This window comes from Larimichthys crocea, chromosome VII (assembly GCF_000972845.2).
Source record: "Larimichthys crocea isolate SSNF chromosome VII, L_crocea_2.0, whole genome shotgun sequence".
NCBI classification, from domain to species: domain Eukaryota; kingdom Metazoa; phylum Chordata; class Actinopteri; family Sciaenidae; genus Larimichthys; species Larimichthys crocea.
Genome location: NC_040017.1, coordinates 19,979,859 through 19,995,676, shown reverse-complemented (window position 1 = coordinate 19,995,676; position 15,818 = coordinate 19,979,859). Strand labels below are relative to the sequence as shown.

The window sequence follows — 15,818 nt, the reverse complement described above, 5'->3', positions numbered from 1 at the left end:
TTGACATCTATTGCAGCTACTTATGATTACAGTGCCTGTGTTATAAAATCATTTATTTAAAGGCGGTATTGGAATAGATTCAATTTATGGAATTAACTAGGAGCATAAGTACATTTGGCTTGTTGGAAGTTTCAGTAAAATTATTGTCGTCCATAAGTAAGTCAACAACTTCAAGTGAACTCTTTCAATTTTGAGCAAAAATAAATTTATTTTTAGTCTAAAAGGAATAGTTTCACATTTTGGGAAAATATGCTTTTTGGCTTTCTTGCCCAGAATTAAATGATATCTATAAAATATAAATATACGCAATCTCGGTCAACATTTATATGACTAAATATTTTTTGGAATAATTAGTTTGTGTACTTTAAAGAGCTTCAGTATACATGTACATCAAGATCAAAAATCACAGATTAAAATGACCATAAATAACAAAAACACATGAGAGAGACGAAACAACAACCCAGCTAATTTTTTTATGTAAACCCTGTTAATGGCTGCCTCATACGTCTTTTGACTTGACCTCCTTTGACCCATTTTAATAACATTTTTTAATTGTTTTGACTTGTTTTGTCATACAGGTTAGAGCTGAGACGATAAGCTGAATAATTGATAGTCAGTAATTGAATTAGTCATGCATGTTGGTAATTTAAAAAACAACATTTCAGCAATATATTTCTTACGACACCTACTTTATTGTGTGTAAACTGAATTCGATTTTGGACTGTTGAACAGCAATTTAATGACATCACTGTGGGCTTTGACAAATTGTATTTCCCAGGCCAACAATCAATTGATTAATTGGGAAAGTAATTGCCAGACTGATCGGTGTGTATATATATAATTAAATAATTGCTGGTGGCAGCCCTACTTCAAGTAATTAATTTTACTACATTTCTTAAATATTTTTAGTCAACAAAGCATTAGTCTTCTGGGGGAAATGTTCAAAAGATCTTTGTAAATTCAATTAAAGACCGTAATGTTCAGTGTAGCCTTGTGGAAGAAAATATTCACACTTGCTAATCAGGAAAAACCTCTATATTCTCCTAATCTCACACCGTAGCAACTAGTAATCTGTTATAAAGATGACAGTGAGAACAGGTGAATAAATTGAACGTTCTGTCCGTTACCTCTCTCTGTCACCTGTAACATTCAGCTGATATTTTATCATCCATGCCACCTGTTAATATGATTAATGTGCCCTGGGCTTCATTGAAATGGAGGAAATCTCTGCTCTCTCCCCCAGGCACACACACACACACACACACATGCGTGCACGCACACACACACACATTACACAGCTCATTGAGTCGCCTCACTGCTTCACCTGAGAGGAGCTCCTGGATGTCACTGCCTGTGTGTCGAAATGAAATGACAGTGGATGTTACCCTCTCTGTCTCTTTCCGTCTTTGGCAGAGGACCCGTTTGTGTATGTGTATGTGTGTGTGTGTGTGTGTGTGTGTTTGGGTGGGTGGTGTTTTGGGGATCAGGGGTGGGGTCGAGAGCAGGGTTGCATCCCCTGAGGGAGAGCTGTCAGTCTGACGAACCTGACATTTGAGCTGTGCTGCCGTGTGCCCACAAGTCATTTCACCTCTTCTAAATGAAAACACAGGCGCACACACACACACACACACACACACACACACACACACACACACACACACAAACACACACACACACACACACAGGACCACACACAACACACACGGCATGCTACAGAGGTGTTTATGAAGCTGTGTTTTTGTCATTCACCTCTCCACTCTTGTTTATGAAGCTGTGTTTTTGTCATTCACCTCTCCACTCTGCAGATTACAGGTGAAAAATGGAAGTCGAGTTTGAGATGTGATTCCCTCTCACTCCAGTCCATTGGCTGCTGTCAAGGCACACAACAGTGTTTGGATGTAATTTATGGGAACCTGTTCTTTTTCTTTTTCTTTTCAGGTACCCTGTAATTTTGTCCATTGAGAACCACTGTACCATCCAGCAGCAGAAGAAGATTGCTCAGTACCTGCGAGAAATCTTTGGAGACAAACTGGATGTGGGAGACGTCCTGACCAGAGACTCCAAAATATTACCCAGTCCTCACAGCCTGAGGGGAAAGATACTCATCAAAGTAAGAACAAATCTTCGGATGGGTGGATGGTAAATTGACAGTTTGTGTTTAAAAGTGGATAAATAGATTGCCCAGTCTTCCTCTTTATTCCAGTAAAGAAAGCATAGCGCTCGTTATCTCTCCATATTTTACCTCATGTGTGTTGCTTCAGCGAGGATGGGGAGTGGGTGAGACGCTGCAAGGCGGCTAATTAATGCCCATAAACAGACGGAAGAGATGGTAGAGGAGAGAGGACAAAACTAGGTCATTGTTTTAATCATAGAGGGGAACGGAGGGAAGGACGAGATGCTGGAATATGATAAGTGAGCGACAGATTGTTGTTTTCCACTCTTTTGTGACACAAAGAAACAGAGGCACACATACAAAAAAAAAACCTGGTGACTCAGTTTGGGGCTGTCAAACTTTTCATTTTATAAATTGCTACTAGTCACGAAAATTCAGCTATGAATAGATGAACACTTAAAAACACAGATTCCCTTAATCATTGATAATAAATAATGCAGTTTTTTCCTCCAAACCCTCTGACACACATTAAGACTGATGCATTACTCTAAAAGTACTGAAACACAGACTGGTGCACTCATTTGATTAATGCCTCTCCAAAGAAAAAGAAAAAAAATCAGTTGTTGCAGTAGTTGTTTGTTTAAATGATATAAGGAGGAGATCATGGTGGATGTAAAAAGTTTGTGTAAAATCAACTCAGGTGTCTTTTATCTTAACATTCTTTGGGTTTCAAGAGACAATGCACCCTCTGTAACAGCTCAAAATACACACTGCACACGTGTATTTTATGATTATATTACTTTAGTGAGTCGACAACAACCAAACAAGTGAAAAAACACAAGATGTCACAGCCAGCTAATATTACTAGTCCAACAGCAAGAAGTCTCCTAGTCTTTTATTTCACAAATAATGACTAAAAGTCAGTCCTAGATTTACTGTTGTCTGGTGACTTCTTGCTCAGTCACTCATTTTCTTCGCTTCCTCGTAGCTTCTTCTTCTTTCAACGTTGCCTTCAGCCTTTTTGCCTCTTTCATTTTGGCTCGGTTACATTATCCAGCTCTGCTTCTGGCACAATATCAGCCCCACACCCTTCAGCAATCCTCAGCACCATGCGCCTGAAAACCTCCTTTTCTCTATGATCTCTGTGTTTCACTTCCCCCGGAAATATGATCCTGATAATTTGTTTGCAGACCCTACTGCTGTAGTCCCAAAAGGTGTCTGTGAAATATGGTTCATATGATCATCCTCAAAGAGAATGAAAACATGTTATCTTGTTTTGTTTTTTTCCCTCTTAAATATCAGCTCTCATTTTGACGGCTTCGGACCCAGAAGATCCTTATCCACCATCACAGCACAGTTATTCATACAAAGAGAGAGACAGAGAGAGACCGAGCAAAACCTTTCAGCATTTATTGGATTTTTTTATAAGAACCAGATAAAATTGACTTTATCTGAAATGAGAAGAAAGCTTGTATTGGAAAAAAAAGAGCTTCTGACTTTGTCCCTCCCCAGCCAGTTGACTGAAAAGTGAAAGAGCATTATTGATTTTCTAAAAAGCCCTTTACTCCTCTCTAACAGTTTTCCTCCATATCTTTCCTCCTCTTCTCTGCCCTCGTTTGAGAGCCTCTCCATCCCCCAGAGGAGCGAGAGACAAGACAATAAAGAAATAATGGCAATAGGGTTTTTGTCAGTCAGAGACAGAAGGTAGAGAGGGCATAGACTCCTTGTGGCAGTGGTTGAAATGAGGGCGGTGATGTCAGTGTCAGCAAGAGCCTCGGTGTGCTGCGGGAAGCTCGGAGTATGGCATTGATTTCGAAAGCTTAGAAAATCTTGACTCCCACTCACACCTCCAGCGTGGCTCACTAATGGGCTTCCTCTCTTCTGAAAAGCGTGCTCAGGGAGCTTCTCAGAGAATCTGCAGCTGATACTATTTGTGTGTGTGTGTGTGTGTGTGTGTGTGTGTGTGTGTGTGTGCATCATTGCGTGCCTCATGCCCCCTCATATGTGACAGTAGAGGCTTTCGCTCTGCCTGTACTGTACATACTACCGACTTTCATGTGTGCATTTCCATGTGCGGTAAAGTGAATGCATGAGGGAAACATTTCATTCTGTTGTGTTATTTCCTGGACTGTCTTAGAGTTGCAAACTGTGTGGGCGTGCTCATGTTTGTGCTGCACTTTAAGATATATGCACGGGTTAAGCATATGTTTGTCCGTCCTCTCTCCATCCAGGGGAAACGCCTGCCTGCCTATCTGTCTGCGGACGCTGAGGAAGGGGAGGTCTCTGATGATGACAGCGCTGATGAAATTGAGGACGACTTCAAGCTTAAGAACAGTAATGTAAGATGGAGGACCGTTGCTGTAAACACTACCACATTCAAACAGACATTACTTGAGTCTTTCTCTCTTGTTTTCAGTTGTTTCTGGAGTTTGTGTCTTTATAAATTAAGATTTTTTAAATTTCAGCCATTTATTATGATCTTTTGAAAAAAAAAAAGTATCATAAACTATTATCATAGTAGGACAGTTATGTGTATTGGCAAGTGCATCAGTGCATTCACCTGTCTCAAAGCCCTCGTTCATGTTTTACTACATGACATTGAAACCAGAACAGCACTCAAATGTTTATAATGAATAAAACTGATCTTCCAATATATCAAAACAATCATAAATCCTCATAAATGAGAGGACATTGCAACTTTAATTTTGTAGTTTTAAAAATTAAGATCTAAAAGTAAACTTAGCCTTTCTCTCCGACTCCTGTCCACTTCTGTCGGAGCTTCTTTCCTCTCTTTCTTCTCTATTTGTGCTTCTCTTTCAGTTTTTTAAGAGCTACTTAATCAGTTCATTAAAAAAATGTACAATGCAGCAACAACATCACATAAAAACGTTATAGTTTGGACTGGCAGGGACTTATGTTAGAGAAGAATCCCTCCCTTGCACATACAAGGACCACAAACAAGTTAGATAATGGGATCTTAATGACATCGTCATGCTCGATGTAATGACTTCAGTAATTGGGTCGTAACGTTGGTGCTTGTAATGTTTTACTGATCATCACTGAAGTAATGTTTCCGAATGATCAATGCTTAATGGTGCAGATATAAATATTAAGTCAATACAAGCACAGACAAGAGTTTGAATCTCATCCCCGCTTATTGCTCGGTGCCATTTTTATAGTCACTCTTAATCCTGTTCATTTATCCCGTGATATAGTAGTGCCAGTGTCTTCCTCACCACATTTAAAACAAAAAAGCGCTCCAGATGGTTCAGTTGTGTAACCGAATATGGCATCGTTCTTCCACATTTAGCTGGAAGCATGAAGCTGCAGATGCCACTTAGGACGATCATTGCCATTTTAAAAGGGTGGTGGCAGGTTTCCACTGATGAGAGGTTTTGTTTTGAGCTCATTAAACCAGTGAGCTTTCACAGCAATCACCACTAACATTGCATTAGTGTGACATAGTTTTTGTCTAGTAGTGATACACGACTGTGGAGAAAGGTAACTTTATAGCGTAGTTAAGAGCAAGAGTAGCTCTTACTGTATGTGGGGTGAAATACATTTTTTCCAGCAGTGTAGACCTGCATATACAGACCTGTTAATGGCGTCTCCTACAGGTGATAAAAATAATAGCTTGTACATGTGCTGAAACCATGCCCTTTTTAACATACAGTATTTTTTGCCATCACCATTTAAAATTTCACGAGATGAGAAAATTACCTTATATACTATAGTCGGATTCATCTTTATTTATTTATATACTAGTTAGTTAGTTAGTTCACTATATGGTCCTGTGTGTGAGTGTATGTGACAATAAAACTGCATTTGATCTGAACTCTGATTAAGCGTCTAAAGTTTTAATGTTTTAAACTTTAGACTTGTACCACCCATTGGGTAGATTAAAAAATGCAGCACTAGCCTATAGTGTATCTTAAATTATGCAACAGAAGTACAATAAAGCTTAGGGCAGAAAAACACCAACCAGATGTTCATACAGAGTTTATTAAAATATAAAATTTTAACATCGAGTTTAGGTTTGATCCACGGCTCCTCCAGTCTGCGTGTCGAGCTGTTGCAGAACCCCAAATTGCTCCCGAAGGCTGCGCCATTGGGGTGTGAATTTCTGATGGCACCTTGCATGGCAGCCAGTGTCATCAGTGTATGAATGGGTGAATGTGAAAAAGCACCCAGAGAAATCGGAAGACTAGACAGGCACTAAATAAAGTCTTTTTAGGAGTCTGACTGTGACGGCTCTGCAGCTCTGCAGTTGGTCGATACTTGCTGAGCCTGGCTTCAGCTGCTTCGCATAAGTGAAAACGTGTCTCTTTGCTTCAACAGCACTACCCTCAATCATCTGTCCATAAATGTGTCTTTGCACCTTTATTAAAAGGAGTCTCTCACTTCCTTCCCTGTCTCTCTTTCTCCTTCCCTGTCTTAATAACTCTCTTCTTCTTTCATGCAGAGCAACGGTCATCACCAGGTGGAGTCTCACATCAGAAAGAAATTAGACTCTCTGCTGAAGGAGTCTCGAATCGGAGACAAGGAAGACACTGACAGTTTCAGCATCCGTGCACTGCTCCGGGCTACACACCAGGGTCTCCAGAAGAACCTGCGGCAGGTACAACGTGTAGGGCTGCATATGGAGCAGAGCGATACTGAACAACAGGCGAAGAGGATAAAGAGAAAAGAGAGGGGGGGATAAAACTAGGCCATGGCATTAGTCACGGAGCAGAGTAGTTACTGCACCATTCACAGGTCAAACACACCCACTGAACACATAAACAGTCAGTCAAGCAGCACCTGCTCATGCCACTCTGAAGGGTCAGCTTTTCTGTCCTCCTCTCGAGTAAACTGGCTGAAAGTGATGAGAAGCTAAACGTCTGCAGTGTTACTTAATATTTAATTTCCCTGCTTGTCTCTTGTGCTATTTATAGATGCTTCAGTTCTGACAGCCATTTTAATGTAGTGGGTGTTGTGCACCGGGCTTTCCTATTCTCTTTAATCTGCTGCTGCTTTGTTGGTGATCCCCTTCACCTCACGTCTATAAAGCTATTTTTTATTTTCTGTCTTCCTCACTAGTAATTTTCCTCTCCTTTTCTCATTCCTCACCCACTCTCTACTTCAGCTTTATCGCCTGCACCTCCAGCTACTGAGCTTTAGGGTTTACGTGACTCACTGGGTGCTAATGTGATTGTTATTAGATTTGCATCAAATGATCCACACATATGAATGTAAACAAGCCCACACAAACACTTATAAAGAGTCTCTGAATGTGTTCTCCTTGTTTCTAGAGCTCCAAAGGGGTTTTGAAGAAATCCCAGAGCAGATCCTTCATCACGACGCTCAAACAGAAGGTGAGGAAGGTGGAAAGAGGGGTTAATCTTTTTGTGCTTGATTCTTGATCAGTTCTATCTACGTGTGTGGTTTGAAATCGCCAATTCAGGATAATGTAACTTCATGCAGTTCTCTGTCCTATTGGATATGATCCAACTTTCTATTTGTCAAAACTTATTTGACACCTAATCGGGGCCGTGACACACCAAGTTGGCCTAAAGGAGACATGGACAAGCTGCACAAAATGGACAAATTAGTGATTTTAAACAGAACTCTTTTGATAGTCTTGGCTGATGATTTAGCATGCCCAATCAGCTGAAGAGTGGTGCTAGAAACACCACAAAATACAAGTGAAGGTTAGTAATGACATCCAAATGGTGTGTGATGGACAGCTTTTGGCTTAGTAGGACCAGCAACTTGGTTTTGTGGAAGATCTCTAACTAACTGAGGTGACAGTTTGGGGTATGTGAGTTAAATGGAGGCAGGTTACACTGCAAAGGTTGTGCTTGGAAGGACTATTAGGTGGACAGATACTATATTCACCAAACAGAAATCATTTAAACATCAGCAAGAAAGCAAATCTCAATCACAACTTACTGACTTACTTAAAGTATAATCACATCCTCAGATTCTGCAAAAAATAAAAAATAAAAGTCTCCATATTTTAACAGTGCAACAGATGAATGGGGAGTTGCTATTTAACTGGCCACCGAGTGTGTTGTGATATGTCTCTTAAATGATTAGCATCACGTATGGGAAGCAGAGCCGAAGCCTCCCCGCTGCTCTCCTGTAGATAAATCATAAAGTCACGCATAGAAAACACATACAAAGCACCCTTTGTGGAGTCATCTTCAGCGAGTGGTAGGTAGCAGAGTCATAATTAAAACTGCCACACTTATCTTCCAATTCCACGCTGCAGATCAATGCAGTGCATGCAAATCTGTGAAGCATGCAGATCTAAAGCATGTCCTGTCTTAAGATCCTCTGTGAGGTTTGTTTTTATCCTCAAGACAGTCAAAATATAGGTTTGCGCTTCAATATGTGTCCTTGGTACATTTTCCCTCATTTTTCAGCCTGGTTATTTCCCACTCTGGATTTCTTCCTCTATCCATTTGCTTCTTTTCCTCGATGCCCTCCTCTGTTTACCCACTCACATCTCCTCTTCAGTCTTTTATGCCTCCCTCTTTTGCATAATATGCATCCTCCCACGTGTGTGTATATATGCGCACATGCATGGGTGCATGTAATCTGTTGGCAAGCAGCCTAAACCCTGTAATTACTGCGACCCTCATCCTCTTCTCAACTCCACTTTAGGTCTAATAGAGATGTTGCTTCTCACATGCACTTCACCAAAAACACGCTCGCTATAATTACATACAATACACCTAGAACACCCATCGACATGCACAAACTGCTACTATTATAATAACACTATGAATCATACAGAAATACATACAATTTACAGAGACACATTATCGCACTTAAAGAACTTTGATGTCATTTATCAGGACGTCTCTGCTTTGCAATGTAACTTTATTCTTATATTCCTGTTTGTGTGTGTGTGTGTGTGTGTGTGTCTGTTGTCCAGAGGCACTCAAAATCCAGGCTGTCATGCCAAAGTGTGGACAAGGAGGACGACGATCAGGAGAGGTGTGGGAGGGAGGCCGGAGGACAGTTAACCAGGTGACCTTTGAACTGCTTCATCACAACACTGCCATCCCTGACAACTCAGAGGTTTGATAGTTGCTGACTGCTGGGAGCACTGAACAATCCACAGCATCAGTTGCACCATGAAAACTACTAAAACTTCTTCAGCAGTCATTCACGTTTGTGTGAGGGGAAAGAGCCCAGAGCTTCTTACATTAAATGAAACACAGCAGGAGCTCAACGCTATGTTCACCCTGCAAGCCTTGCTGTTTAATTATTACTTTTTGCTTAGATCATATTTAAAAAAAATATTTTTCTGGACTGTTCACATAACAAGTTTACTGAATTGACTCACAAGGGCAAAAGACCAAAGACTGAAATTGAGGCCAAGACTAGAGGCATCACATACGGTGTCATCATGCAGCTCCAGTCGCTCGTAGCAGATTTTATTGTACATACTAAAATCCAGCCATGTCTGTTTTTTTTTTTTAAATTTTATTTGATATTTTCTTTTTTTTTAAAGAGCTTTTACAGTTTTTACAGCTTTGCTTGACATTAAAGCCAGTCTCCTGTGATGAGTGGTGGAAGAAGTTCAAGATCATTCATTCAATAAACAACAGCAACTGTAGACACTCAACTACAAAAATACTCACAGAGTAAAACCATTATGCAGACTGACCCTTTTATTTTTAGATTGGATATTATATTATTATATTTTATTAAAGCACACATTAACACGTAACATTGCAGAAACATTTCGTGAAGTCTGAAGGAAGATGTAACACAATATTCCTAAAAATGAAAAATTGAAGAGGCATTTTTGTTTCTACAGCTTAACTTTTATCAATAATTATTACTTGTGGTGGCCGTTCAACAAACGTGTGCTATGAAGCTTTTTTGAATGTCCTTACTAAAGTCAATATTATTATTATAGACCCACTTTGACATTTAAACAACACTTAATGTTGTTGCTGTTTGAGGTGGAGCTGATTTTATATACTACGTATATGCATGTATATTACTATCACATACGATCATATGTTTTTTTTAAATATAAAATCTGAAAAGTAACTACTAACTAATAGTTGTGATGTAAATGTAACTTTGAAATGTACAGTAGTAGAGTAGAAGTACTAGGAATATGGAAATACACACCTAGAGTACCTCAAAATTGTATTTAAACATTACTTAAATGTACCTAATTGCTTGAATTGAATTCAAAATACTCCACCTGTTCCTCCATCTTTCTTGAGTCATGAGAAACATGCATTGAAGTAACATATAGTAAACACCACATGAGCTCATATTAGTGTTGACATGCAAGTTGCATTGCTATAAATTATGAATTCATAAAATTTAGGACCAAATCAGAATTCAGTCTTTCAGGATGAATGTCATTATGCCATGTTTACACTATTATTAAAAATCAGATCTGACTCACTAAGGAGGGGGGGAATCTAAAAGTATATTTGTCAGCAGCATGAATATATCCCAGTTCTCTATCACACACGTTCTTTGTCCACCTCTGTCTCATTTTTTCCTCTTTCTTTGTGAGCGAGCATTGGGCAAAGATGTATGGAAATTCAGCACAGTCGCTCTCTGTGTAGAAAGCCTTTGTCTTCTTTGTTGTTCTCCCAGTCTCTCCTCCTGGTTGCATATTCATATATGCATGTCCATGGGAACTGTCAAAGCGCAGATTCTTGCAAGCATGGCTATGTGACTGACTGTCTTTGTGCACGACTGGGTGTGCAATGTGTGTAGTTTAATGCGTGTGTGATTTTGTGCGAGTCTTACTGCACTCCATGTGCTCTGGTCCCTATTAAGCTTTTTGCCTTTGATGCTCTTGCCTGCGGTTTGCAAGCTGCCTAGCTGATGCACCATCTTCTCTTGCCTGTGATCCTTCTGCCACTGTAAATGCTTAAACAAATGTATGAGAGCGAGCATGTCTTACTTCACATACTTCTTGCTTTACTTGCCTCATGTTTCTTTACACAATCTCACTCACTCACACCCTCTGTCCTCTCTTGAAATTGTTTCAGGGGCGGGAGGAAGAGGAAGACAATGAAACTGAGTAGAGATCTGTCAAACCTGGTGGTGTTCACCAACTCTGTTGCCTCACAGGAGTGTCTGAATGAAGGTAAACACTCTGACAGCGACACACACACACACAAACAAACAAATAGGCACATTGCAATCTTTACCTTAGAGACATTTTCCCATGTCTCACCCATGTTTCTCTTCAGGTACTCCAGGTGACGTTCTGTCTTTCAGCGAGACCAGAGCGCAGTCCCTGGTCAATCACAGAGCCGAACAATTCCTGGCTTTTAACCAGAGGCAGCTGTCACGGATTTATCCCTCAGCCTATCGCATCGACTCATCCAATTTCAACCCCCAGTTTTACTGGAACGTGGGCTGTCAGTTGGGTAAGACGGCTGTCTGTTGCTGGAAGCTTTTGACCTGTATAGAGGTTGTCTGTTCATAAAAACAACAGGCGCCTTCCCTTTAGCCACATACCTGTCATTATACATTAATTAACACTGCATACCACATGCACACAGAAACCACTTTCATCTGTCTGCACACCCGACACTTCATTTACACACATGGCATTGGTTTGCTAGTGATCATGTGTGTGTACTGTATGTTGCGTGTAATTAAGTGTCTCCAAGTTTATTTTGGAAGGTGGCACTTGGTTTAGGATTTTGTGAGGATTATGGAGATTCATAAATAAATAAAAAGAAGATAAATAAATGAAAAACATTTGGAACAGAATATTTTTATCTGTGCAGAAATAAATAGTGTCAGGAAATCTAAGAGATCAAGATCCAAGGAATCCCTGCCTATCCCTGCCAATTAATTTTTTTCTTTTAAGTTCAGAAAGCAATATTGGCTACTAAGAAAATGTTGAGTTATACAAGCTGTACCAAAATAGAAACAGTTACAAAGGAGAAAAGAAGTAAAAAAGCTAAATAAATGCCTAACTTAAGATTGTTCTTGAAGGTGCCATGATTAATCCTTTTTCTTTCCATTTTCTTTTTGGTTCTTACCTTCCTCATCAGTTTTTCTCTAATTAAGGTTCAAGTTTGTCAGACAAACATGCTTAATGAATAAATTAATGAGTACATTTGATTTGATTGAATGATTAAAAGAATAACCACTAGAGTGACTAATCAGTCTCCTCATATGTTTTTCTTTTTTTTTTGCCACAGACTATTAAGCACCATCAGTGATTTTCACAGTTTACAGTGTACTACACCAATATCAGGATGAATAATAATAAGTTTAATATTTTTCTTTTTCAGTTGCTCTGAATTATCAGACAGAAGGCAGGATGATGCAGCTCAACAGAGCCAAGTTCATGGTGAATGGAGGTATCGGCTACGTCCTCAAACCTCCTCCCATGTGTAAAGGTACTGCATCAAACAAACTGCATGCACACGAGCACAAACACACGCATGCAAATCAGTGTTTGTTCATACAAGTGAAAACTGATGTGCAAATCAGCGTTTATTTATTGTGATTGAATTTATGAAATGATGAAAAGTCATAGGCTTGGAGACAGAACGGGAACATGTATTATAATTAAGTGTATTATAATGCATTCATAATGATTTATGACCACACTCATAATGCTGTACGTCTGGTGCATCGTATCCACAGTCATGAAACATTATGGATGTGACTTATAATGAATTATAACTTGAAGTATCAATACAGTTGCCCCACCAGTCAACCTCTAGTTTATAACTAGTTAAGGGCACAAGACACTTGAAGTTATTATTCATTATAAGACACATCTATAATATTTTATGTCTGTTGATATAGTGCATCAGAACGCAATTATAATTCACTATGAATGAACCATAAGCCAGTATAGGTGTAGTCTTTGTAGAAAGTGTTTAATTCATTTAGTGTTTAATTAAGTGGATAAAATTGCATTTGGTCGTGTAAAGAAAAGTACTGGACACATGCTGAATATAAGGTGATAAAGTTATATAGGTAAAGTGAATAGTAACCTGCATATTTTCATAAACTCTTGCTTTGAAACATTTAAGACCACTGCATGCGTAGTATATTTTGTATCTGCTTGTTCTATTGAACCAACACGATATTTTAAGGTAATAAAATATCCAAACGCTATAAAGTGCAAGTTTTTATTGGTAGACAATTACAGGAGTTGTTATAGGAATCATTTTCTCAATCCACACTAGAATTGTTTTAAGCGTCGTAAGTTTGAGGCATGTTTCTGCACCACATGAGGTTGTAATGCAGCGATCTTATTACCATCATTCTACAGTGCTGTTATACAACTAAGGAGTTCGCCACAAAACAAAGCAAAGACATTAATGTTTCTAGCAGGCTTTATGTTTTAATGCTTATTGAGTGTAATATACAGAAACTGGGACAAGCAGAACAATCAGAAAGGACGGGGTTTTAAGACTGAGTGATGACATAAATCAAAGTTCTTGCTCCTCTGTCGTTCAATCCCTCCAGGCTCCTTCAACCCATTCAGTGATGACCCGCTTCCAGCGTACCCTAAGAAGCAACTCATTCTCAAGATCATTAGTGGACAGCAGTTGCCCAAACCACCAGACTCCATGCTGGGAGACCGTGGAGAGGTACGAATGCACCAAAACACATACACTGTGTACCCACACTCTCCATCTGTCTTTCTCCTTGTCTCTCTCTCTAGCACTAGCACTATTATATTTGACTACTCAGGGATTTTCAGTTTACTCTCAGCAGAAATATATACAGCATCATAACAGAAAATATAATTCATTTTATTGCCCTCTCTTCTTTATCAGATTATTGATCCATTTGTCGAAGTGGAAATCATCGGTCTGCCAGTTGATTGCTGCAAGGAACAGACAAGAGTTGTTGATGACAACGGTGAGACATGCACAGATCACAGAACAACACTGTAAACCCAATGAACCACTGAACAGAAAATTGCTTTAAGGCTAAGTGTGTAAGACCTTAGCTTACAGAATATGGCAAGTGTTATGGGATTTTTTTAAAGAAAAAAATTTAAATAAGGAAGACTGGATTCAAAGTATCAAAGTTTAAGTTGTGTTTAACAAAGGGGTTACAGAGAAAAGGCTCCCTGAGGAGCTCTATCAGTTGGTTCTTATACATTTTTTTTAAATGGGCTGTCTCTGACACCTACCCACTGATACAGTTAATATCATATGTCCTTTTTTGGTTTTCTGCTCAGTAATGAGCATTATGTTTTATATCCAAATGGTACTTCCCTAACCTGTCTCTCTTGTCCTTGTGCTATTTTTATAATTATCTCTCCCTGCCAGCCTCAGTTAACACATGCAAAAGAAGGGAAGTGGACAAGACATGCAAAAAACAGGACACGCACACACTCTCTATATGAGTTAAAACATCTGCACCCCAGTATAATCCTAATTTTTATAACAGCAAGAATAAAATATAATATGCACAGCTATGTTTTCATTAGTGTATAATCACGTGAGCTGCCGTGTTTCTACAGTAGACCAGAATGGAAAAAAAAGACATTTTCGTTTTGTGCAATCTGTAACTACTTTGCTAGATGCCGCTAAATCCTACACTGATCCTTTAAAGCAGGACCAAGAAACCTTCATTCTTAGTTTATGCTGGCGGCCCCTTTGGAAGTTATATCTAATTTCAAGGGGAGAGACTCAATTAAATTTATAAAAACAATGAATCAAAGATGTGTACTTGTTGTGATAAATTACTCACAGAAAACTATTTCCCAAATCTGCAGCTCCCCTTGGCTTTGAAGTTGAGCTCCAGCTCATTGTTTAGCTGTCAGGCTTCCAACTTTACTGTATTGGTCCACTGCTTTAATACTTTAATTTTTGGGTGCAGTGCTAAAAACCAGATGGCAGATAGACATGGTTAAGAACTAGCTGGTGAACATAGTTGAGCATCTCACAGCTAAAAAACCAGAGATTTCCTACAGGACCAATAAACGAGGGTGAATAGTGGATATTGGATTGAGCAGATACGACTCTACACACACAACTTTTTTTCTGCTGCCCCCAAGTGGCCAAGAAAATCAGTTATTGGAGGTTTAAGATTTATTATTGAATGCAAACCCCCTATAGCATCCCCCCCATTCTGCTTTTTTTTTTATTTCAAATAGATGACTGCCTAGTTCCTGTTGGTGTTGTAATGAGTATTTCATATCACATCTAGCCAGGCTTGCACAGTTCCCAAGACCAGGGGTTCCCAAACCTTTTCTGCTTGAAGCCAAAAAGAAAAATATGTTAATGGTTACCAGATGCAACTGCAGTTCTATGACTATGTATGTAAGCATCTAATTTAATTTTCCTAATTAAATCAGCAGAGCATTATCTCTTCCTCTATTTTAATTGGGAAAATTAATTCATATGTCACCACCATTATTAGGCATTCAACTCAACTGGGGACCCACCCTAAGTTTGGGAAAATACTGTTTTATACAAATGGAACTGTGGCAGAGAGGTCACATCAGAAATCAGTGTCAATCTTGGCCCAAATTTCATTTATGTGTCTCTGAATACGACTGAGCCATTATTAATCTTATTAGTAACACCCAAGCTTTTTCCTACTATTGACAAGTCAAGATGTCTGCTGTGAAAAACATTTTATTGATCGGGGAATGGCAAGACCGTGATCTGAGGTCCAGTTACATCTCTCTGTTGGCAGTTTAAACATTTAGAATAAAAATATCCAGTCCACTCTAATC

General features: G+C 39.2%; 1 protein-coding gene across 2 annotated transcripts in view; it reads left to right on the top strand.

Moving 5' to 3' along the window:
- Positions 1-15,818, top strand: part of plch1 (phospholipase C, eta 1) — a 58,686-nt gene that overhangs the window by 34,977 nt on the left and 7,891 nt on the right. For both annotated transcript variants that reach the window (XM_019269923.2, XM_027280919.1), the window contains 10 exons: positions 1,939-2,110; positions 4,345-4,452; positions 6,576-6,731; positions 7,405-7,467; positions 9,036-9,130; positions 11,134-11,231; positions 11,338-11,517; positions 12,397-12,504; positions 13,589-13,713; positions 13,903-13,987. In XM_019269923.2, the coding sequence (XP_019125468.1) occupies positions 1,939-2,110; positions 4,345-4,452; positions 6,576-6,731; positions 7,405-7,467; positions 9,036-9,130; positions 11,134-11,231; positions 11,338-11,517; positions 12,397-12,504; positions 13,589-13,713; positions 13,903-13,987 (1,190 nt within the window). The remainder of the gene's footprint in view (positions 1-1,938; positions 2,111-4,344; positions 4,453-6,575; positions 6,732-7,404; positions 7,468-9,035; positions 9,131-11,133; positions 11,232-11,337; positions 11,518-12,396; positions 12,505-13,588; positions 13,714-13,902; positions 13,988-15,818) is intronic.